The following is a 23,305-nucleotide window of genomic DNA, read 5'->3' as shown; positions in this document are numbered from 1 at the left end:
AAATACAGATTGGCAGTAACCTTATTATGTCTGACACTATTAATCTCTTCCATAAAATGTTTTCAGGCAAAAATAGATTATTAATGGTATCTGCCTATTTCTATGTCCCCTGAATTGTAGAAAGTATATACGGTAATATAAGAATATTTCAGAGTGCATACTGATTTCTGTACAGCAGGTGGCAGCAGAGTACTGTGCTGGAATCATTAAATACATTGACGTTGAGATGTGTTGTCAGATTTTTTTATTTTTATTAATTGAGTAAATAAAAAGGCTAAAATTCTACAAATCCTGTCTTCAATATTCTATGTATGTGGTCCTACAAATCCAGGTTGTCAGTGATCTTATGTCTGACACCATTATTACCTCCCCTTAAATGTTTTCAGGCAAATATAGATTATTAACAGTATCTGTGCTTATTTCTAAATCCCCTGAATGGTGGTAGATAGTGTATACAGTAAAACCTTGGATTGCGAGCATAATTCGTTCCGGAAGCATGCTTGTAATCCAAAGCACTTGTATATCAAAGCGAATTTCCCCATAAGAAATAATGGCAGCCCAGATGATTTGTTCCACAACCATTTATTCATAAACCCTGCAGTTTATAGTCCATTTAAAAAGATTATAGCAATGTGACCAGGTTGTGTAATCATAAAATGTCCATTCCCAAATGGAAGCCTCAACAAGGGGATCAGAAGCTAAATCCAGCAAGAGTTACAGAGTATTAAAGGGAAGAGAGACGCCTCTAAGTGTAGCAATATGTTGCTAAAATGTTGTACCGTCATTAAATGTAACAATATTGCTACACTTAGAGGCGCCTCTCTTCTTTTATACTCAGTTGGGACATGACGCTACTTGTATACCAAGACATTGCTTGTATATCAAGTCAAAATTTCTTTAAAGATTTTTCTTGTCTTGCAAAACGCTCTCAAACCAAGGTTTTACTGTACTAATATTTCAGAGTGCATACTGTTTTCTGTACAGCAGGTGGCAGCAGAGTACTGTGCTGGAGTCATCCAATGCTTTTTACTTCCATAATGCAAAAGAAATGTGTTTTCTCACTGAAAACCTTGGTGTTAAAAAATATTTTACATCTTTTTTTTTTAATGCATTATTAATTGTAGGTTAATGCAGCTTGTGTTTTTCTGTAATCCAAGCTAGTGCAGAAATATGAATAGGACATGATTTTTTGGTATGACATCATTGTGTGTGCGGCAGCTTCCCTGTTGTAGGGGACAGAGTTGTACTGCTGGGATATGCTGAGATGTGCAAGAAGTGCGCTGAAGCCCAAGAGTAAAAAATTAAACAGAAATTTTTGCCCATAACAATTTGATAGAAAAAAATAACGCCAACCACTGCATGTATATTTACGTTGACAGAATGGCATGGCTGCGCAAGTGGGAGTACCTGTACGTCCCTTTGAATTTGCCGGCGTGCCATTGCGTGCACATCCGCCACAAGCTCCATGATCAGTTTATTCGTGATCGTCTCACGAAGAGGAAGAACAGGGAAATGCTATTATAAACAACCAGTTCTTCCTAGTGACACTGTCACTGATCACCACTCCCTGTGATCAGGAGCGGTGATCAGTGACGTGCCACACACAGCCCCACCCCCCACAGTTAGAATCACTCCCTAGGACACACTTAACCCCTACAGCACCACCTAGTGTTAACCCCTTCACTGGCAGTCATATTTACACAGTATTTAATGCATTTTTAATCGCATTGATCGCTGTATAAATGTCAATGGTCCCAAAAATTGTCCAATGTGTCCATCATAATGTCGCAGTCACGATAAAAATCGCTGATCGCCGCCATTACCAGTAAAAAAAAAAAATATTAATAAAAATGCCATAAAACTATCCCCTATTTTGTAGACGCTATAACTTTTGTGCAAACCAATCAATAAACGCAAATGCGTAGAAGAATACATGTCGGCCTAAACTTAGGGGAAAAAAATGTTTTTTTAGAAAAAATTATGCGTTTTTTTCAAAATTGTCGTTCTTTTTTTGTTTATAGTGCAAAAAATAAAAACCGTAGAGGTGATCAAATACCACCAAAAGAAAGCTCTATTTGTGGGAAAAAAAGGACGTCAATTTTGTTTGGGAGCCACGTCGCACGACCGTGCAATTGTCAGTTAAAGTGACGCAGTGCCAAATCGCAAAAAGTGCTCTGGTCAGGAAGGGGGTAAAATCTTCCGGGACTGAAGCGGTTAACCTACCAGCATGTCTTTGGCGTGTGGGAGTAAACCAGAGAACCAGGAGGAAACCCACGCAGGCACAGGGAGAACATGCAAACTCCATGCAGCTATTGTCGTAGATGGGATTGGAACCGAAGGCCCCAATACTACAAGGCAGAATTTCTAACCACTAAGCCAGTGTATAAAAATTGATGCAGACTGGAGTTCTGCTTTAAAGTTGGGCAGGTTAACTCTGTGTAATAAAGTGAATCCTATGTCGGAAGGGTACACCAAGAAAGGTTTCTTAGATAGTCAAGGGTAAAGCAAGGAATGTAATGAATCCACATTGTTCTTGCCAATCAAACCTGTCATAAGATAAAGTTAAAGATAAGTTAAAAAAACACCAAAAAATCCCGAAAGTGTCAGGACACCACTGGAAAACATCGCCATGCTAATAGAAACTTCATAAAAGATACAAACTTGGTGTGATCCTTCTACTTCTGGAGACCATTGTGGGGGTGAGGAAAGGGAGGTCTGCTCAGGTTATTATAAAATCATTGTTGGGCTCAGTTCCTAAGCGCGGCACGCATTATTGTGCAAGATCAGAAAGCTAAAACTCACATCAGATTTATATCCAAGCAGCTTTCTTCCTCCTCCGTATTATTATTTTATATGACTGTATGTAAAATACTGAAACCTTTATTATATGGTGCTGTGGTTGTCCCTTGTCCAGGCCCTGAAACAACAACAACAGCGGAAGAAGCAGCAACGCAGGGCTGTGATGCCAGTCGCCGCCAGCCAGCACCTTTTACTGAAAAGCATGAAGAGCACCAGCAATATTGCTGCGTCCAAGTCGGCACCGGCACAGAGTACGTACACAAAGAGTCTGCTTTCTGACTGGAGATAGGATTGATTCAGGGATTTCATCTACAATGTGATCCATTAGAACAAAACTTTCACAATTGCCAGAACCTGCATATTGACAGTGGGGTTGATTTGCAAAAACGGGAGAGTACAAAATCTGGTGTGGCTTAGCATAGAAACCAATCAGCTTCCAGGTTTTTTTTGTCAAGCTGAAGTTAAAATCTGATTGGCTACCATGCACAGCTGCACCAGATTTTGCACTCTCCGTTTTTTGTAAATCAACCCCATAGTGTTCAGAGCATAGGTTGGTGTGCATGCGGGTGTTTTACGCAAACAACCGCATACAGCTGCCTCTTCTACTGCACTTAATGAGCAGCTGTACAATGCTGTGAAAAAGTATTTGCCCCCTTCCTGACTCTTTTATTTTTTTGCATATTTGTCACACTTAAAGCGGAGTCCCACCCTAAACATTTTTTTTTGCATTAAAAGACTCCTTTTAACCTAGAAAAAACATTTAGAGGAAAATTATTTTTTTATACTTACCAGAAAGGCCCTGTTGCTATATAGTTCTCGCAATTTTCCACTTCCTAGTCTGCAGAGCTCCTCGTGACTTCCTCCCCTGCCTATGCTCCTGGTAAATGATGACACATCATTTCCCAGGAGACTGTGGGCAGTACTGTGCTCAAAAATTGCGTTATTTCCTGACAGAAAATTCCGCCATTTATGGCGGATCACACGCCATCTTTGTTCAGAGTGTTGTTATCTAAGTCGTCATAACAATGGGGCGGGACCTTCCTCCATCGCCGCCCGTTGTTATGGCTACAACAACAACAATTGGTGCTACGGCTGACGTTGAATCGTACATGTGCGAGATTGAGAGGTACATGCTGGTTACCCAGCATGCACCTCTCAAAAGCTATTTCAGGAAGTGATCTCGATTTGGCTTCACATGCCCACATTCATGATGGAAACGGCCACAATACATTATTACAGTAAGAAATGGATATTTTTGAACAAGCGATCATGATCATTGTATACTGTTTTTCAAATTTCATTAGCAATAATGGTAGGATCCCAAAAAAATTTTTTTAAATGTTTTCGTCAGAACTCAACTTTAAATGATTCAGATCATCAAACAAATTTTAATATTACACAAAGATAACCCAAGTAAATGCAAAATGTGTTTTTAATTTATTAAGGGAAAAAAGCTGTGCAAACATGCCTGGCTCTATGTGAAAAAGTAATTGCACCCCCCCTGCTAAATCGTGAATGAACTGTGATTAAACACATTTTTTGGGAAGCTGAGTTAAATGTCACTTGCCACACCCGGGCCTGATTACTGCCAGAAGAGGGAGTAGGGTAATATGGCGCTCTCTGGGAATTTAAAATAAAAATTATAATGCAATGAATTAAAATATTAAGATATTAGAGCAACAATAAATCGTGTCTAAATAGCAAACGTATATGATGAAGGAGCATGCATGATGAAGGAGCATGCATGCTCCGAAGCGCCGCCTATCCCAGCCGGTCTCCTGATGACACCGACTCCCCGAAGATCTGACCAAGGGCACTACAGTGACCAGCACTACCTCCACCATCCTGAAGAATTTCATGGAATGGACTAAGCCACTAACGATCGGCCAAAAAGTCAGATGCTGTGAACCCTGTACTACAGCCCCATGAGTCGTGCCTATGGACATACGGATGAAACATTGCATCTAAGATGTGCCTTTACACCACTAAACTAATGTGAGTGTTTTTAAACCGTTTTTAATAAATCTGAGTAACCTTATTGCTGCACTTAGAGGGCGCCGTCTCTTTCTCTATTTACTGATTACTGCCAGACCTGTTGAATCAAGAAATCACTTGAAATAAAGCTGTCTGACAATGGAAAGTACGCTAAAAGATCTCAAAAAGCAACACACCATCCCATGATCTACAGAAATTCAAGAGCAGATGAGAAACAAAGTCATTGACATGTATCGGTCTGGAAAAGGTTACAAAGTCATTTCTAAGGCTTTGGGACTCCAGTGAACAACAATGAGAGCCATTATCCATAAATAGAGAAAACTTGGATTGGTGGTAACCCATCCCCAGGAGTGGCCGGGCTACAAAAATGACTCCAGGAGCACAACAACAACTCATCCAGGAGGTCATAAAGAACCCAGAACAACATCTAAAGAACTTCAGGCCTCACTTGCCTCAGGTAAGTGTTCATGATTCAACAATAAGAAAGAGACTGGGTGAAAATGGCATCCATGGGAGAGTTCCAAGGCCAAAGCCACTGCTGACCAAAAAGAACACAAAGGCTCATCTCACATTTACCAAAAGAATCTTGATTATCCCCAAAACCTTTGGGCAAATATTCTGTGGACAAAATTTGAACTTTTTGGAAGGTGTGCATCCCGTTACATCTGGTGTAAAACTAATACAGCAATTCATAACAAGAACATCATACCAACAGTCACACATGGTGGTGGTAGTGTGATGGTCTGGGACCTGGACGACTTACCATAATTAATGGAACCATGAATTTTGCGCACTACCAGAAAATCCTGAAGGAGATTGTCCGGCCATCAATTCCTGACCTCAAGCCAAAGTACACTTGGGTTATGCAGCAGGACAATAATCCAAAACTCACCAGCAAATCCACCTCTGAATGGCTCAAAGAAACAAAACAAAATTAAGGTTTTGGAGTGGCCTAGTCAAAGTCCGGATTTAAATCTGATTGAGATGCTGTATCATGACCTTAAACAGGCCTTGGTGCTGGAATACCCTCCAATGTGGCTGAATTAAAACAATTGCAAAGAAGAGTGGGCCAAAATTCCTCCACAGCAATATGAAAGACTCATTGCCAGTTATCACAAACTCTTAATTTCAGTTGTTGCCGCCAAGGGTGGCACAACCAGTTATTAGGTTTAGGGGGTAATTACTTTTTCACATAGGGCCAGGCAGGTTTGGACAACTTTTTTCCTTTAATAAATGAAATGATCTAAAAAGTGCATTTTGTATTTTTTGGGGTTATGTTCGCGTAATATTAAAATTTGTTTGATGATCCGAATCATTTAAGTGTGACAAATATGCAAAAAAATCAGGAAAGAGCAAATACTTTTTCACAGCACTGTATGTGGCGGCAGCGGACCCTGGGAATATCAGTATGAAGGCTCTCCATGCTGTATGGCTGTGTGCATGAAGCCTTATTCTGGGCTTATTATTTTATTCGCCTAAAATGTCTGTAATCCAGTCTGCAAAAAAATCCCAGAGAATAGGCAAAGAGAACCCTGCCACTTCAAGTGACCATCCTAATGATTTTGTAAAGGATAAGTATAATAAAAATACTGCCAATGGAGGGGGTGTTATGAATGACTGCAGCTCACTGCAAGCCATTGCATTGTACAGCTGAGAAGGGGGCATACAGTATCTACTAGTTATATCATAAGCTGGATAAAGGAGACCTTTCATAGACTTATGGAATCCTAAAGCCGCGTACACACGGGCGGACTGTCTGCCCAACTTAGTCCGCCGAAACACATTTCAGCGGACAGTCCGCTCGTGTGTGGGCTTCAGCGGACTTTTTCAGCGTGCAGTCTGGCGGACTAAGTCTTTCGGAATTTCCGTAATATTGTCCGTCAGACTTTGGTTTCAGTGGGCAATCCGCTCGTGAGTAGGCTAGTTGGACGGACTAAGTATGGCGCATGCTCAGAAAGGATTTACACGGCGGAAGGTTGCATTGCTGTGTATTGGACGTCCTATTTCTAGTCCCGTCGTACGTGCCGTACACGTCATCGCGCAAGCTTTCGACGGACAGTTTGTTCATCGTGTGTGGTCAAGTCCGTTCATTCGAAAGTAGGACGGACTGTCCGTCGGATTGTCTGACGGACTAAGTTGGCCATACAGTCCGCCCGTGTGTACGCGGCTTTAGTGGTGAAGTTTTCAATACTGTACATACAGTATCTCACAAAAGTGAGTACACCCCTCACATTTTTGTAAATATTTTATTCTGTCTTTTCATGTGACAACACTGAAGAAATGACACTTTGCTACAATGTAAAGTAGTGATTGTACAGCTTGTATAACAGTGTAAATTTGCTGTCCCCTCAAAATAACTCAACACACAGCCATTAATGTCTAAACCGCTGGCAACAAAAGTGAGTGCACCCCTAAGTGAAATCGTCAAAATTGGGCCCAAGTGTCAATATTTTGTGTGGCCACCATTATTTAACAGCACTGCCTTAACCCTCTTGGGCATGGAGTTCACCAGAGCTTCACAGGTTGCCACTGGAGTCCTCCTCCACTTCTCCATGACGACATCACGGAGCTGGTGGATGTTATTGACCTTGCGCTCCCCCAACCGTCCATTTGAGGATGCCCCACAGATGCTCAATAGGGTTTAGGTCTGGAGACATGCTTGGCAACTCCATCACCTTTACCCTCAGCTTCTTTAGCAAGGCAGTGGTTGTGTTGCAGGTGTGTTTGGGGTTGTTATCATGTTGGAATACTGCCCTGCGGCCCAGTCTCCGAGGGGAGGGGATAATGCTGTGCTTCAGTATGTCACAGTACATGTTGGCATTCATGGTTCCCTCAATGAACTGTAGCTCCTCAGTGCCAGCAGCACTCATGCAGCCCCAGACCATGACACTCCCACCACCATGCTTGACTGTAGGCAAGACACACTTGTCTTTGTACTCCACCTGTTTGCCGCCACACACGTTTGACACCATCTGAACCAAATAAGTTTATCTTGGTCTTAGTCTGCTTGTCTTCAGCAAACTGTTGCAGGCTTTCTTGTGCATCATCTTTAGAAGAGGCTTCCCTCTGGGATGACAGCCATGCAGACCAATTTGATGTAGTGTGCGGAGTATGGTCTGAGAACTGACAGGCTGACCCCCCACCAATTCAACCTCTGCAGCAATGCTGGCAGCACTGATACTTCTATTTACCGAAGACAACCTCTGGATATGACGCTGAGCACATGCACTCAACTTCTTTGGTCGACCATGGCGAGGGCTGTTCTGAGTGGAACCTGTCCTGTTAAACCGCTGTATGGTCTTGGCCACCGTGCTGCAGCTCAGTATCAGGGTCTTGGCAATCTTCTTATAGCCTAGGCCATCTTTATGTAGAGCAACACTTTTTTTTTCAAAGAGTTCTTTGCCATGAGGTGCCATGTTGAACTTCCAGTGACCAGAATGGGAGAATGGAAGTGATAACACCAAATTTAACACACCTGCTCCCCATTCACACCTGAGACCTTGTAACACTAACGAGTCACATGACACCAGGGAGGGTAAAATGGCAAATGGGGCCCAATTTGGACATTTTCACTTAGGGGTGTACTCACTTTTGTTGCCAGTGGTTTAGAAATTAATGGCTGTGTGTTGAGTTATTTTTAGGGGACAGCAAATTTACACTGTTATACAAGCTGTACACTCACTACTTTACATTGTAGCAAAGTGTCATTTCTTCAGTGTTGTCACATGAAAAGATAGAATAAAATATTTACAAAAATGGGAGGGGTGTACTCACTTTTTTGAGATACTGTATGTACAGTATTGAAAACTTCACCACTAAGGGCTCCATAAGTCTATGAAAGGTCTCCTTTATCCAGCTCATGATATAACTTGTAGTAGTCACATTCAAATTAATTTGTTCTGTAATGTTTAAGGCTGAGTTCACATTGCCACATGGAGGGGCTCACAGCAGGGGTCTGGTGCTTCCCTGTTCACCGTTTCAGGTCTGATTTCAATTTTTGACTCAATTCGGACCTGAAATAGACCAGAAGACGCACAGTAATCCTGTGCAATTTGCACCGGAGCTGCTCTGAAGATTTATGAACCCGCCTCCATAGATATCCGGTCACAGTCACGCACAGTCTCACAGTCACGCAAATTAGATGCATGGAAACCCGCATTCAATTTGCAATAGTGTGAATCCAGCCTTAGCCCACGTACACACGGTCGGAGATTTTGACAACCAAATCCGTCGGATTTTGGCCGTCGGATTTAGTCCAACGGATTGTGTCTGAAACTGTTGCATACACACGGTCGGGCCAAGTTGGGGAAAAATCCGATCTTTCAGAACGTGATGACGTAATTTCGTTACGATGGGACTACATTCAGGCTAGTAGCCATTAGCTTTGATGGATTAGGTCCGTCCGGCCCAGTTGGTCGGGAAATATTTCCAACATGTTGGAAAATTGGGTCAGACGGAATCAGTCCGATGCATACCACACACAGTCGGATTATCCGACGACATGGTCCGATAGGACACATTCCGACGGATTCTCCGACCGTGTGTACAAGGCTTAAGACTCTCATTCAGGCATCTTCTTCAGCTCTCATGAGTGTCAGGGACATAGCCTTGTATGCACAATCACATAGGTTAAGGTAGCAATACATTGATCGAAATTTGGCCAGTTCAGCAGGTACTGGCAGAGTTTCGATCTACATCTATATATGGGCTGGGAGGTTGTATAGAAATCGATCTACCGATCATCTTCTGTACAACCGCCATGTCTGTTTTTGATGCTTGATCAGCACTGCAGGCTATATCCACCAGCGCTGATCAGTGTATTCTGACAATGTGGAGGTTTACGTGCTGTCACAATTGTTCAGTGGGAGGATTCCACCATCCACTTAAAGTGTGTGGATGAGGGAATCAATTCTTTTTTTTTCTTTTTCATTCAACCCACTAGTTTAATTAAGAAGAAAAAAAAAGCCCCCATACGGGCTACTTAACTCAAACTTAATAAAGATGTTAAGACCGCAATATATTCAGGTGACACGTGGCATTGAGGCTCCGTTCACACATTCTGCAGCCGCGTTTCACAGCAGGGGGTCTGGTGCGTTCCTCTTCAACGATTCAGGTGCATATCAGATCTAAATTTTTGCCTGAATTTGCACCTGAATCGGACCAGAAGACGCCCAGGACCCTTTTTTAATGGGGACCGCAGCCGACCTGGAGCAGTGTGAACTGGCTCCATTGAGAGCCGGTCACACTCTACTGTCATGCAAATTGAATGCGGGAAAACCACATCCAATTCGCATTCATGTGAACGGAGCCTCAAGATATACCCCTGTTTAAGGACAGTTGTTTCAGTTTGACATACAGTAAATGCTCTGAGCATTATTACTAAATATTTTTCCCGTTTCTCTTTGCTTACAGCATGGACAGCGAAGCGCTCCGAGCCGAGGACTCAGCAGATCTCTGCACCAGCCTCCAACTTGGCGGTTAAATCAAATGAATCGTTGCATGGCCTGGGAAAGAAAGCCTTGCAGAGGTCCAGCCGACTGCGGGACAGTAAGTGTCATCATGAAGTAGAGACTTTAGGGTTGATTTATTAAAACTGGAGAGTGCAAAATATGGTAAAGCTGTGCATGGTAGCCAATCAGCTTCTAACTTTAGCTTGTTCAGTTAAGCTTTGACAAAAAAAATGGAAACTGATTGGTTTCAATGCAGAGCTGTACCAGATTTTGCACTCTCCAGTTTTAGTAAATCAGCCCCTTTTGGATTGAAGAGTCACTGAAGTCTTTAACCATACACTGTCACATACCTAGTATGTCAAAGTGGCAGTGTCTTTTTAACCACTTATGGACCGCTCGCCTTCATTATACGGTGGCACTTTGAAGTGGAATACCGTTGTTATGGCATAACCCCGGTATCCACTTCTTTAGCTGGCAGTCCGCTTCAAGATAAAAGTGGTCTCGGCGGTTCTTTCACCACGAGATCACTTTTATCGGTGGTGGGAAAGGGCCCGCCGCTCTGCGGTGCCCGCCGCCGGTAAAAAAAAAAGCCCTCGTTGTCACCCGTCTTCTTTTCGGGTTTGCAGACTCCAGCTGTGTGACTGGCCGGAGCCACGTGAGATCACTTCCGCGCATGCATGCAGGAGCCATCGGTCATGGCACAGGACTCTGTGCCATGGCGGCACGAGTGGCCATTCCTTCAGAGCGCATGAGCTGATGATGTATTCGGCTGCATATACAGTAAATATCTCCTAAACGGTGCACATTTAGGAGATATTTACAGTACCTATAGGTAAGTCTATAAGGCTTACCTATAGGTACAAATAATCTATGGAAGTTTCACATTTCATTGTTTTGCAGCCTGGAATGAAGACAGACACCATTTCTGTTTTATCCAGCTGTATTTACTCTGTTCAACTTATAGCATGAAAGCTATAACACCACCATGTCAGGAAAAAAAAAATCAAAAAAAAAAAATCTCTGAGTTGGAAAAAGGATCGCCCCCTTATGTCCATATTTTGTTTTGATTATAGCATTTAGGCTTCCTTCCCACGAGGCAGATCCGCTGCCTCGGAGTCTGCCTCTGTCCGCCGGCTCAGAGGGAGATCTCTCTGTTGATCTCCGCTGAGGCGGCGTATGACAGGTCCCTCTCTGCTCACTGAGCGGAGAGGGGCTTGTTGAGCGCCACTGGTTTCTATGGAGAGATCGGAAGAAAACGAACAGCATGTCCGTTTTCATCTGATCTCACCCGATCCGATCCTCCAGCAACAGATCCGGATGTAGGGCCATCCGTCTGCTTTTGGCGGATCGGAATGGGTCGGATGTCAGCAGACATGTCACCGCTGACAACTGTCGCTCCATAGACCAGCATGCAGCACCCGTTCAGGTCCACCGTCAAAACTGACAGGCAGACCTGAACGGTCCGACAGTGTGAAAGGGGCCTTAGACTGTTGAGATACGTCTCTACTGACTTTGCACATCTAGACTTTGCAATATTTGCCCACTCTCACGTTCAGTTCAATTTGATGGTGATTGTTTTTGGACTGCAGTCTTCAAGTCATTCTACAGATTTTCAATGGGGTTTAAGTCTGGGCACTGACTAGGCTATGCAAGGATCTTCACCTCTTTCTCCTTCAGCCACTGTGTGGTCATTTTTGCTGTGTGGCAGGAAAGCAACAAAATGATTGATTGTTTTAAAGGGGGTGATTCTTTTCTATACCCACTGTACACTGAACTGCTCATGCATAGCTCAGTGTACAGTTTTGGCAATGTCCAGATGAATGAACTCCCGCACATACAGTATCTCACAAAAGTGAGTACACCCCTCACATTTTGTAAATATTTTATTATATCTTTTCACATGACAACACTGAAGAAATTACACTTTGCTACAATGTAAAATAGTGAGTGTACAGCTTGTATAACAGTGTACATTGGCTGTTCCCTCAAAATAACTCAACACACAGCCATTAATGTCTACTCCGCTGGCAACAAAAGTGAGTACACCCCTAAGTGAAAATGTCCAAATTGGGCCCAATTAGCCATTTTCCCTCCCCGCTGTCATGTGATTTATTAGTGTTACAAGGTCTCAGGTGCGAATGGGGAGCAGATGTGTTAAATTTGGTGTTATCGCTCTCACTCTCTCATACTGGTCACAGGAAGTTCAATATGGCACCTCATGGAAAGAACTTTCTGATGATCTGAAAAAAAAAGAATTGTTGCTCTACATAAAGATGGCCTAGGCTATAAGAAGATTGGCAAGACACTGAAACTGAAAATGGCCAAGACCATACAGCAGTTTAACAGGACAGGTTCCACTCAGAACAGGCCTTGCCATGGTCGACCAAAAAAATTGAGTGCATGTGCTCAGTGTCATATCCAGAGGTTGTCTTTGGGAAATAGACATATGAGTGCTGCCAGCATTGCTGCAGATGTTGAAGGGGTGGGGGGTCAACCTGTCAGTGCTCACACCATACGCCGCACACTGCATCAAATTGGTCTGCATGGAGGAAGCCACTTCTAAAGGTGATGCACAAGAAAGGCCAGAAACAGTTTGCTGAAGACAAACAGACTAAGGACATGGTTTACTGGAACCATGTCCTGGGGTTCAAAAGAAAAAGATAAATGTATTTGGTTCAGATGGTGTCAAGCGTGTGTGGTGGCAACCAGGTGAGGAGTACAAAGACAAATGTGTCTTGCCTACAGTCAAGCATGGTGGTGGGAGTGTCATGGTCTGAGGCTGCATGAGTGCTGCCGGCACTGGGGAGCTACAGTTCAGTGAGGGAACTGTGAATGCCAACATGTACTGTGACATACTGAAGCAGAGCATGATGCCCTCCCTTTGCAGACTGGGTTCGCAGGGCAGTATTCCAACATGATAAGGACCCAAACACACCTCCAGGGTGACCACTGCCCTGTTAAAGAAGCTGAGATTAAAGGTGAGGGACTGGCCAAGCATGTCTCCAGACTTAAACCCTATTGAGCATCTGTGGGGCATCCTCAAATGGAAGGTGGAGTAGCGCAAGGTCTCTAACATCCACCAGATCAGTAATGTCACCATGAAGGAGTGGAAGAGGACTCCAGTGGCAACCTGTGAAGTTCTGGTGAACTCCATGCCCAAGACGGTTAAGGCAGTGCTGTTAAATAATGGTGGCCACACAAAATATTGACACTTTGGGCCCAATTTGGACATTTTCACATAGGGGTGTACTCACTTTTTTTGCCAGTGGTTTAGACATTAATGGCTGTGTGTGAGTTATTTTGAGGGGACAGCAAATTGACACGGTTATACAAGCTGTACACTCACTACATTATGGCAAAGTGTCATTTATTCAGTGTTGTCACATGAAAAGATATAATAAAATATTTACAAAAATGTGAGGGGTGTACTCACTTTTGTGAGATACTGTATGTGGAAGTGACATCATCTCAGCCCAGCCATTAACCTCTTTATGCTGGCATTTCCCTTTTTTTTCCCTTTAAGAGGTTTATAACAATGGGAGGCAGGGCTTAAGAGCACGTGATCGCCGTGATTGGCGGTCACGTGATATGAAAAAGCTTTCATTTGGGTGCTGGTAACTGTACGGACAGCAATTCACTTCACGCAAATATGTGGTGCCAAGGATCCGCATATTTGCGTGCACCCGGCACCAAGGGGTTAAAAATGGCATGGAGTTTGACCAGCTGAGCATGTCAGTGGCCCGCAGAAAGCTCTGGGACAGTGCAGCACTAGAGGGTGAGTATGGTTCCACTTTTAAATATAATTCCAGCCTAACACTAACTTGTCTTAAAAATGTCCCCTCCCTCTCTTGGTACCTATACTGCCTAAACTGTGTAAAAAAGCTCTGTATACTTACCTAATTTTAGTCCACTCTGGTTCGATTACGTGATCCCCGGTGTTAGTGAGTGGCAGCTGCATGGGAGAGGAGGAAGCTCTCAACAATGGCTGGGAATTCCGAGAGCTGTGATGTCACCCATAGGTTCCCATATCCCAGCCATTGTTTGTGCTCCCTCCCCTCCCCTGTCTTGTCGAATACTGTCCCCCGTCAGATAGTGTCTGCCCTGTACCTCGCTTGCGCAGTACGGAGGACAAGGAGACTCCGAAGATGAACGGTGCCTGCGCACTGAGTCCAGGTTCAAGCCCCACCATCCAAGTGGACATAGAGTTAGAATAAAAAATTGCTGAGCGAAGCATGGTGAGCCCACGAGGGGCCCTCTTACTAAGTGCTGTTTAAAATCATCTACCATATGTCCACTTGCATGGTGGGGCTTGAACCTGGACTCCGGGCACAAGGTACTATTAAGTGTGCAGGCACCGTTCATCTTTGGAGACTTTCGGGGTCTCCTTGTCCTCCGCGTTGCACCTGCGCAGTACGGGGTACTATCCGATGGGGGGACAGTTCTCAGCAGAACACCGGCACTGACTGACACCTGGCAGCCGGAGTTGTGGATCACGATAGGTATAGATAAGTATACAGATCTTTTTTTACACAAAATAGTAGCATAAGTACCAGGGGATGGGGGGAAACATTTTTGTAAGACTAGTTAGTGTTAGGCTGGAATTCTATTTTAAGACTTGACATACATTTCTCTCATTCTTCCCTGAAGGCTGAGCTAAAGAGATTCTATCAATTCACCAATGCACGCTAAGCAGCATGGATGGACTAATCTTCCACTGCTGGCTATCGCTGAAAATGGCTTCGCTTGCCCCATCCTGACACTGGTGACCTTAGGTTGCTGATCGCAGGCCTATAGGGTCTGATTGACGCATGTATAGGACTAGATTTCCCATCTGGTGTAATGTACTTGAACATCTTCCCTTTACAGGTCACTTGAAAAGGACCAAATGTGCCGAGATAGATGTAGAGACTCCGGAATCCATCCTGGTGAACACCAACCTGCGGGCCCTCATTAATAAGCACACCTTCTCATTACTGCCAGCGGATTGCCAACAGAGACTTCTCAGGCTTCTACCAGAGGTGGACCAGCTGGTAAGAGGTTGACTTTGCAAGGGGTGATGGGTTGTATAACACAGAGAGGAAGAGCTGCCATATATTGGCTTACAGTACCAAGGTAGTTCTTGGGGTTAGTGTAACACTTAACCTAAGACTTAACCCAATCCCTAAATGAACACTTCACCTTCCTCTGACATAATACCTAGCTCATAAAACTAAACTCCAGTTCACAGTTCTGCCATCAAGTATTTTTGCTTTCATCATGTGCGGGTATGATCCATTGCCAAATGTATTGGCCCGTTCGGTGCCAGGATCGACGCTGAAACCACCCAGTCCCCACATCTGGAAACAAATAGTGCTGGGCTCTCTACACTGGAAATTTCTGCTTTGCCAATTTGGTAGACAAATAGGACATCAAAATTAATATTTGTGGAAAAAAAAGTGCCAGTATAGGTGTTAAGCAAAAAGGGTCTATCTTAATAGAACAGTACTGGACACAGGCATCCTATTCATATGCCATGGGTTATAAGCTTGTAAGGTGTATTTTACTGTATTCTAAGATATTACATTTTTAGGTAAGTGAAAATCCCTATGATTTGGTGATGTTGTCAAATTATCACTTGATGACCAGAGATGTATGGGTACATCGATGGACTTCAAGTGGTTATACAGGGATGATGCCTGAAGCTGCCTGGTATTGTATTTTTTTTTAGGGCAGATTGTCATCTCTCTTGTAGAAGCAATCCTAGTGGCTGACTCCACTCCCCCCTTTCCCTCCCCCCGCGCTGCCTTCTGCTGCTTTTTCAGGGTCCCCATCCCACTGGGGGTCCCGATCGACCAGACGGCGCTTCCGCTACCTGATCATAGAGGCAGACAGAGACCGGAATGGCTTTGTTCGCCTCTGTGATATTGGAAACCGGAAGCAATGAGCATACTTCACTTTTCGTTTCCCTGGATGTAAACAGCGCCTTTTTAAAAATAAAAAGCACGTGAACATACTGATCTTGGTGTGATCAAATGCTTTTAAGGGCAGAAGAGGGTCTTATAGGCCCAAGATCTTTCCATAAAGAGTACCTCTCACTGCTTATTGCTATCACAAGGTATATTTATATTCTGTGTGGTAACAGTAAAAGAAAAAAATGTAAAGGGCCCCCGTCCCCACGTGTTTGTATGCAAAGGCAAACACACACGGTCCTGCATGCACGCAAACGGCAATCATCCCACACATGTGAGGTATCACCGCAAATGTCAGATCATGGGTAGTAATTCTAGCAGCAGACCTCCTGTGTAAACCTAAAGTGGTAGCCTGTAAAGGCTTTTAAAGCGTCATCTATGTGCAATATTACATGTTTGGTATCTATTTGCTCAGCGTAAAATCATCATCTTTTCTATTTTATCATCTACCTCACCCTGAGACTATTCCTCCTGGTCTGTAAATACGGCTCCTGCCCCTCATGGTTGTCCCTCCTCCTCTGTCAGGTCTGCCATTACCTCCTCAAAGCCAGAGGGCTGAGCACATGGAAGCGGCAGCTTCTGTGCATAATAGAACATGTCCCTTGTGCCCTCCTTACCTGGGGTCTTAGCTCCTCTGGCTTTAGAACTCTCAGGCTCTTGGTCTTGGATTTCTCTTTCCCTCTGGATGTCCTCTGTGGCAGTGCAGTGGTACCATGTTGGGATTTCATGCCAGTACCGCCCTCCTTATTTGATCTTGTCATCACCATTCTCCAGAGATGCAGCCGGCGGGTCATTGTGTGCCGTTGGTTCCAGGGAAAAAAGGGAGCACTGTGAGGCAGGTACAGTCAGCTATAGAAGCCGGAGAGAGGATCAAGAACACTTGTGGCCACTCATTAAAATTAGAAGAAAAGAGGTTTAACCTTAAAATATGTAGAGGGTTCTTTACTGTAAGAGCGGCAAGGATGTGGAATTCCCTTCCACAGGTCTCAGCGGGGGGCATCAATAGTTTCAAGAAACTATTAGATAAGCACCTGAACAATCACAACAGGGATATACAATGTAATGCTGACATATAATCACACACATAGGTTGGACTTGTGTCTATTTTCAACCTCACCTACTATGTAACTATGTAAGAACAGGATCACCTACGGGAGCTATGAGAAGTGTGTCTTCTGACATGCCACGCTCTGCCTCGTCCATCTTTTATATTTTTCTGAACAATTGGGTATTATATTGTGCTTTTATGCATTCAAATTGAAAAAAAAAGTTTTGTTTTCCCCAAAATTGCGTTTGAATAACCGCTGCACAAATACCATGTGACATAAAAAATTGCAACACCCATCAATTTATCCTCCAATATTTAGAAGGTAAATATAACCTCACACCTACACCGTGTTAAATCACTATCACCTTGTGGCGCTAAATAGGTAAGATCTATCCCCCCGTAAGACCTCCAAAACTATATAATGGGAGTGTACAGAGTGGACTCTCCAACCCTTATTAAATACACCTCAAATAAAATATATGCAAATTCAACAAGTTAAGCGTATAAATAAAATATAATATCAAATTACCTTATTCATTCAATAATTGTAAGTGCAAAAATAAACAGATGTTTTCATATCCATTTAAAATATGTGCATGTCCCTCAAAAAGACAATATATTCAAAAAAATATATATGCAAAAGTGTATACCCAACTCCACATGTGTTTATAACATACAGAAAAAACAGGTCATTTTTTTAAATGAGAAAAGAAAAAAAAAAAAACACATTCTTAGCACATAAACAAAAAAAGTCCTCAATAGAAGTGTCCCAAAGCAAAACGACAGGTAGTGATAAATAAAAAATCAGCACACCCTTCTCATGTGTGCTTTCTTATCAGTGTCCCCAAACGATGAAAAACTCCTTCACCACACCACCAGTGACCCCCTATGGATGGAGCACTCACCAGACAGATTGCCTAGCACTTTCGCACCAGGCTCAACAGGCGTTTTAAATTGCTTAATTAGGAATCACAGATGTCCAGCACACAATATCCAGAGAGTATTACTTCCTCTTTGCAGATTCCAATATGATTATCTCCCCAAGATCCTCAAAAAGAAAAACAGAGGCTTCCCATGGTGTAATACTATAAAACAACTTTAATAGCACACTTAAAAGCCACTTGGTAATGCACTCACATGTAAAAAACGTGTAAAAAGCACTTCAAAGTCACTGCAATAATTCACATCAGCAAAACTTCACTCAAAGGCATTGGTGGTTACAGTGGATACTGGTCACAGTTAGCAGTGTCAGTGATATCTCTCACCCCTCCTTTTGCTGTATGGTACCCTACAGCCAGACTCTCAATGACACTCTCTCTCCAATCCTGTTCCTCGTGTAAGAGGCACACACACTTCCGCCTTGTTTGCAGAGTTAGATTCAATCAATGGTTGCCAGATAGCCACGCCCCGACATGTTTCGTCACTGGGACTTATTCATGGGATTCTTATTAATCCCATGAATAAGTCCCAGTGACGAAACAGGTCTTACGGGGGGATAGATCTTACCTATTTAGCGCCACAAGGTGATAGTGATTTAACACGGTGTAGGTGTGAGGTTATATTTACCTTCTAAATATTTGAGTGATATATATACAAGTGGCAGCTGGGGGGGAGGTTGGGGGCTGGCGCAGTGTTGACACACTAGGTGGCGGTATTTGATGTGTGTAGTATTTGTGGTACATCAATTTATCCTCCAGGGCCTCATTGGAACAGGAGTGGGGCAGGAAAACCGCCTCACTCTCAAGGGGTGGTCAGACTGGTTGAATGTGGGATCCCTGGCTGGGGTAACAAGATCCCCTGCTTTAGAGGTGGAGGAGTATGGATTTCTTATATGTCTTGACAAGTATTGAGGAATGGTGCAGAAGAAAGAACATCGGGCAATTGGAAACACAAAAGTCCGTAAATTTCTGAGTGATCAGTCTGACCTCCCTCTAGATTGTTGTAGAAGTGGGCAAAACTAAAAAATGTGCAAGATTGTACCTATGGCCTTTTTACATGTAGTGAAATTTTATTCTAGTGTAAGGACACATAGAATCAATGCATTTCAGGGGGGGACAAAAATTGCCTCCTTTATCTGGGCTTGCGGTAGAAAACAATATATGTAGATTGGACTGGATGATGGTTTTGCACAAAGCAGCAGCTGAAAACTCTGTGCTCCGTTTATCCTTATATTCTTAATTCTTTCAAGTCCAAATATATTGCTTTCTATGTCCTGACCCTGATAAGTTGGGAAATTTGTGGTTTGCTGAAACGCGTTGGCTCGATTTGATCTTCCATTGGAATAAAATTATATCTGTACTATAAGCTGGTGGTTTGGTGCTTCAATCTCAGATTCTTTTACATATGTGACAAACCAAGACTATTATGGAAATGCTTTGGCATGTAGACACTACCAGCTCAGAATCCAGAAACATAGTTCATAGGCTACTGCAACCCTAGTCTATAGTAACACTGATAGGATAATTCTGGGTTCCAGAGCTACTTATTACTTCTTCAAATGAGAGGAATTATGATAGTTCTGTCTGTCCTCAGGCCGGTTCAGATGGGCTTTTGAAGCTGAATAACTCTGCCCTCAATAATGAATTCTTCACCTCTGCATCCCAGAGCTGGAAGGAGAGGCTGGCTGAAGGTAAGCTCTCTACTGTCCTAATGCAAAATCATAAAAAAGTTTACAATACTATAAATGGCTCTATGATTTTTCAATGTGAGGTAAACCATTTGACCACTAGACCATTAGATTTGAATGCACATAAAGTTACAGTGCGATTGTGATTACACTGAGATTAAATTACACACAAGTGGACTCTATTTACTAATTAGGTGACTTCTGAAGGCAATTGGTTCCACTGAATACAAATGCATGCCATACTTTTCACATATTTATTTGTAAAAAAAAATGTTGAAAACCATTTATCATTTTCTTTCCATTTCACAATTTGTGAAGGGCGCGAGGGCACGCAGCTCGGCGATCGGAGGTGCTGTGTGTCAGTCTGACACACTGCATCTAAGATCGAGGTATGGAGCCTTGGAAGGAGGCTCCTTACCACGTGATCAGCTGATCATTGCGTGAACCAGGAAGTGCCGGTAAACGGCATTCCTCGGTTTGCGCTGACTGGCGGGTCTCCCTGTCAGAGGTGGGGTCTTTGTTTATAATCAGCATATTGATTATCAGCACAGCCCCCATTAGATGTGCCCATCATCTTCCAATCAGTGCGCATCAGCTGCCAATCAGTGCCCCATCAATAACGGCTGTCAGTGCCAATTAAAGTGCCAATCAGTGCCCAACACAGTGACAATCAGTGCCCACCACAGTACCAATAAGTGCCAATCAGTGCCAAGCAGTAACACCTGTCAGTACCTCATCATCAGTGCTCCCCATCAGTGCCACCTGTCTGTACTGCCTATCAGTGCCTGTCAGTGCCCATCACAGCCGCAGGTCAGGGCCCATCACAGCCACCTGTCATTGCCCATCAGTGCCACCTACCAGTGCCCATCAGCGCTGCATATCAGTGCCGCCTATCGGTGCCCATCAGTGCCACCTATCAGTGCCACCTTATCAGTGCCAACTCATCAGTGCCCATCAGTGAAGGAGAAAAACAACTTTTATAACTGAAACGAAGAAAAAAAATTTTTTTTTCATGAATTCCTTTTTTTTTTTTAGTTTAGCAAAAAATCAAAACCCCAGCGGTGATCAAATACCACCAAAATAAAACTCTATTTGTGGGAAGAAAATGATGAAAATTTAGTTTGGGTGCAGTGTTGCATGACAGCACAATTGTCATTCAAATTGCAACAACTCTAAAAGCTGCAAATTGTCCTGGACAGGAAGTGCCCGATATTGAAGTGGTTAACCACTTCAGCCACTTCCTTACCAGGCCATTTTTGCGATACGGCGCTGCGTCACTTTAATTGACAATTGCGTGGTTGTGCGACACTGTACCCAATTAAAATTGATGTCCTTTTTTTTCCCACAAATAGAGCTTTCCTTTGGTGATATTTGATCACCTCTGCGGTTGTAATTTTTTGCACTATAAACAAAAAAAGTGATAATTTTGAATAAAAAACAATATTCCCTGCTTTCTGCTATAAAATTTTTCCAATAAATTTTTTTTTTTATTAATTTATTGGATCAGTTTAGGCCAATATGTATTCTGCTACATATTTTTGGTTTGATTGGTTTGTGCAAAAGTTATCATGTCTACAAACTATGGGTTAGATTTTTGGCTTTTTTTTTGTACTAGTAATGGCGGTGATCAGTGGTTTTTAGTGGGACTGTGACATTACAGCGGACAACTCACAAGACACTTTTTGGAAACCAGTGACACCAATACAGTGATCAGTGCTAAAAAAAATGCACTGATAACTGTATGAATGACACTGGCAGGAAAGGGGTTAACAATATGGGGAGATCAAGGGGTTAAGTGTGTCCTAGGGTGGTGTTTTCTAACTATGGGGGGGGAGTGTTACACTGGAGGAAAACAGAGTTCATGTTTTAGCTTAGCTGAAACAGAAGATCTCTCTTTTCCTCACTGGCACTGCTCTGTGTTGTTCCTGTGAACAATCGGTGAGTTGGGGCAGCCACCGATCCTGCTGATTGGCTCCCGCTGTGTCCAATCACAGTGTGAGCAGTGCTCCGGTGGTGCACGTGCCCCCTACACCGCGTGCACAAAATTACACACAGGTACAAGATTTTTCGCAGCTGGGCCACCCTGCCACAGTAAATGTACGGTGGGCTGTCTGGAAGTCATTAATCTGCATGATTCGTAGTCCCTGTGAACTTCGTAACCCTGTTACCCATTGTGGATCCCTATTCACTTTAACCATTTATCTAGGGGCTCAGTAGCCAGAAACCACACCTTTGGTTCATATATTTTCTAGCACTCCTCTTGCGCTGGGCATTTTTTACCCTTTATTCCCTTATTTAATTTAATGCTCATAATGACTGGCCAGTCTTTTTTCTCTACATATGTCTATACCCTCTTGCTGCTAAACGACTATTACAGTAGATGTGTACTTCATATAACCTGTTACCGGCACTATTCTTCCCTTTCTTATCTATGACACTCCGATGGTCAGTAGACAGTGACGACATAACATATAACTACCAATCAATACAGTTTGAATAGCTCAAATGTAAGCAAAGGGCTTACCTCAGCCGGCTAATTATCAGAGATTCCTAGATCGCCTCAAGATCCTCGTTTCAGATTCTCAGGGTCATCTGAAAATTCCCTCGTGGCTGGCTCGCCAACTGTTCTGGAAATTGTATAGATAGGCAACTCTTATCCTCATATTGGTTAGTGGTTCCAAAATAATAATAACTGCTACCGTAGGGAACAGACACAAAAATATGCACTCAGCATATTTCCAAATAACCGTTCTGTTTTCTCTATGCAATTGACGTTTGACACATGATTACGTAGGGTTCACATTAATATTACAATTGTACTTTTATGGTAACAAGGGGCATAACATAGGCAGGCTAAATTCTAATCGGGACTCTAAAAAATTTAACATGTAATCAAAATATTATTAGTGCCGTGTGCACAATGAGTGCAGTATTGAATACATAGGCAAAGCATACAAAATAGAATACAGTTATATACAGAATGTACAATTTATTTTACATAAGTATCTGACTGTATTTCTCACCATTAAAGAGGTTCTGCACCTAAAAAAAAATATTAAAAGCCAGCAGCTACTAATATTGCAGCTGCTGACTTTTAATAAAATCACACTTACCTGTCCCAGGGTCCAGCGATGTCGGCGGCAGATGACGAGCGATCGATCGGCTGCGCGTCTCTTATGGTCCCCCGCTGTGTCTCTGGGAACTGTGTGTTTCCCAGAACACAACGGGGGGGCGGCGGTCTGCCCGGAAGTGGGTGCAGATACCTGGATTATCCAGGTTACTGCACCCCCCTCCCCCCTGAAAGGTGCCGATTGTGGCACCGGAGGGGGGGAGGGATCAGATTAGCGGAACTTCCCCTTTGGGGTGAAGAACCGCTTTAAGGACACCGTTGATCCTGACCAAATCTCCAACAACATTTGCGGAAATGCTGCCCTTAAAG

At 43.3% G+C, this 23,305-nt stretch overlaps 1 protein-coding gene across 5 annotated transcripts in view; it reads left to right on the top strand.

Moving 5' to 3' along the window:
• ASXL2 (ASXL transcriptional regulator 2) overlaps positions 1 to 23,305 on the top strand; it is a 173,271-nt gene that overhangs the window by 124,739 nt on the left and 25,227 nt on the right. For all 5 annotated transcript variants that reach the window (XM_077489129.1, XM_077489132.1, XM_077489133.1 and 2 more), the window contains 4 exons: positions 2,915 to 3,050; positions 10,207 to 10,341; positions 15,111 to 15,274; positions 19,773 to 19,869. In XM_077489129.1, coding sequence (XP_077345255.1) covers positions 2,915 to 3,050; positions 10,207 to 10,341; positions 15,111 to 15,274; positions 19,773 to 19,869 — 532 coding nt within the window. The remainder of the gene's footprint in view (positions 1 to 2,914; positions 3,051 to 10,206; positions 10,342 to 15,110; positions 15,275 to 19,772; positions 19,870 to 23,305) is intronic.

This window comes from Lithobates pipiens, unplaced genomic scaffold, assembly GCF_037356315.1.
Source record: "Lithobates pipiens isolate NorthernLeopardFrog02 unplaced genomic scaffold, aLitPip1_a1.2 Scaffold_18, whole genome shotgun sequence".
NCBI lineage: Eukaryota > Metazoa > Chordata > Amphibia > Anura > Ranidae > Lithobates > Lithobates pipiens.
The sequence above is the reverse complement of the archived record's forward strand: the minus strand, read 5'-3'. Positions and strand labels throughout refer to the sequence as shown.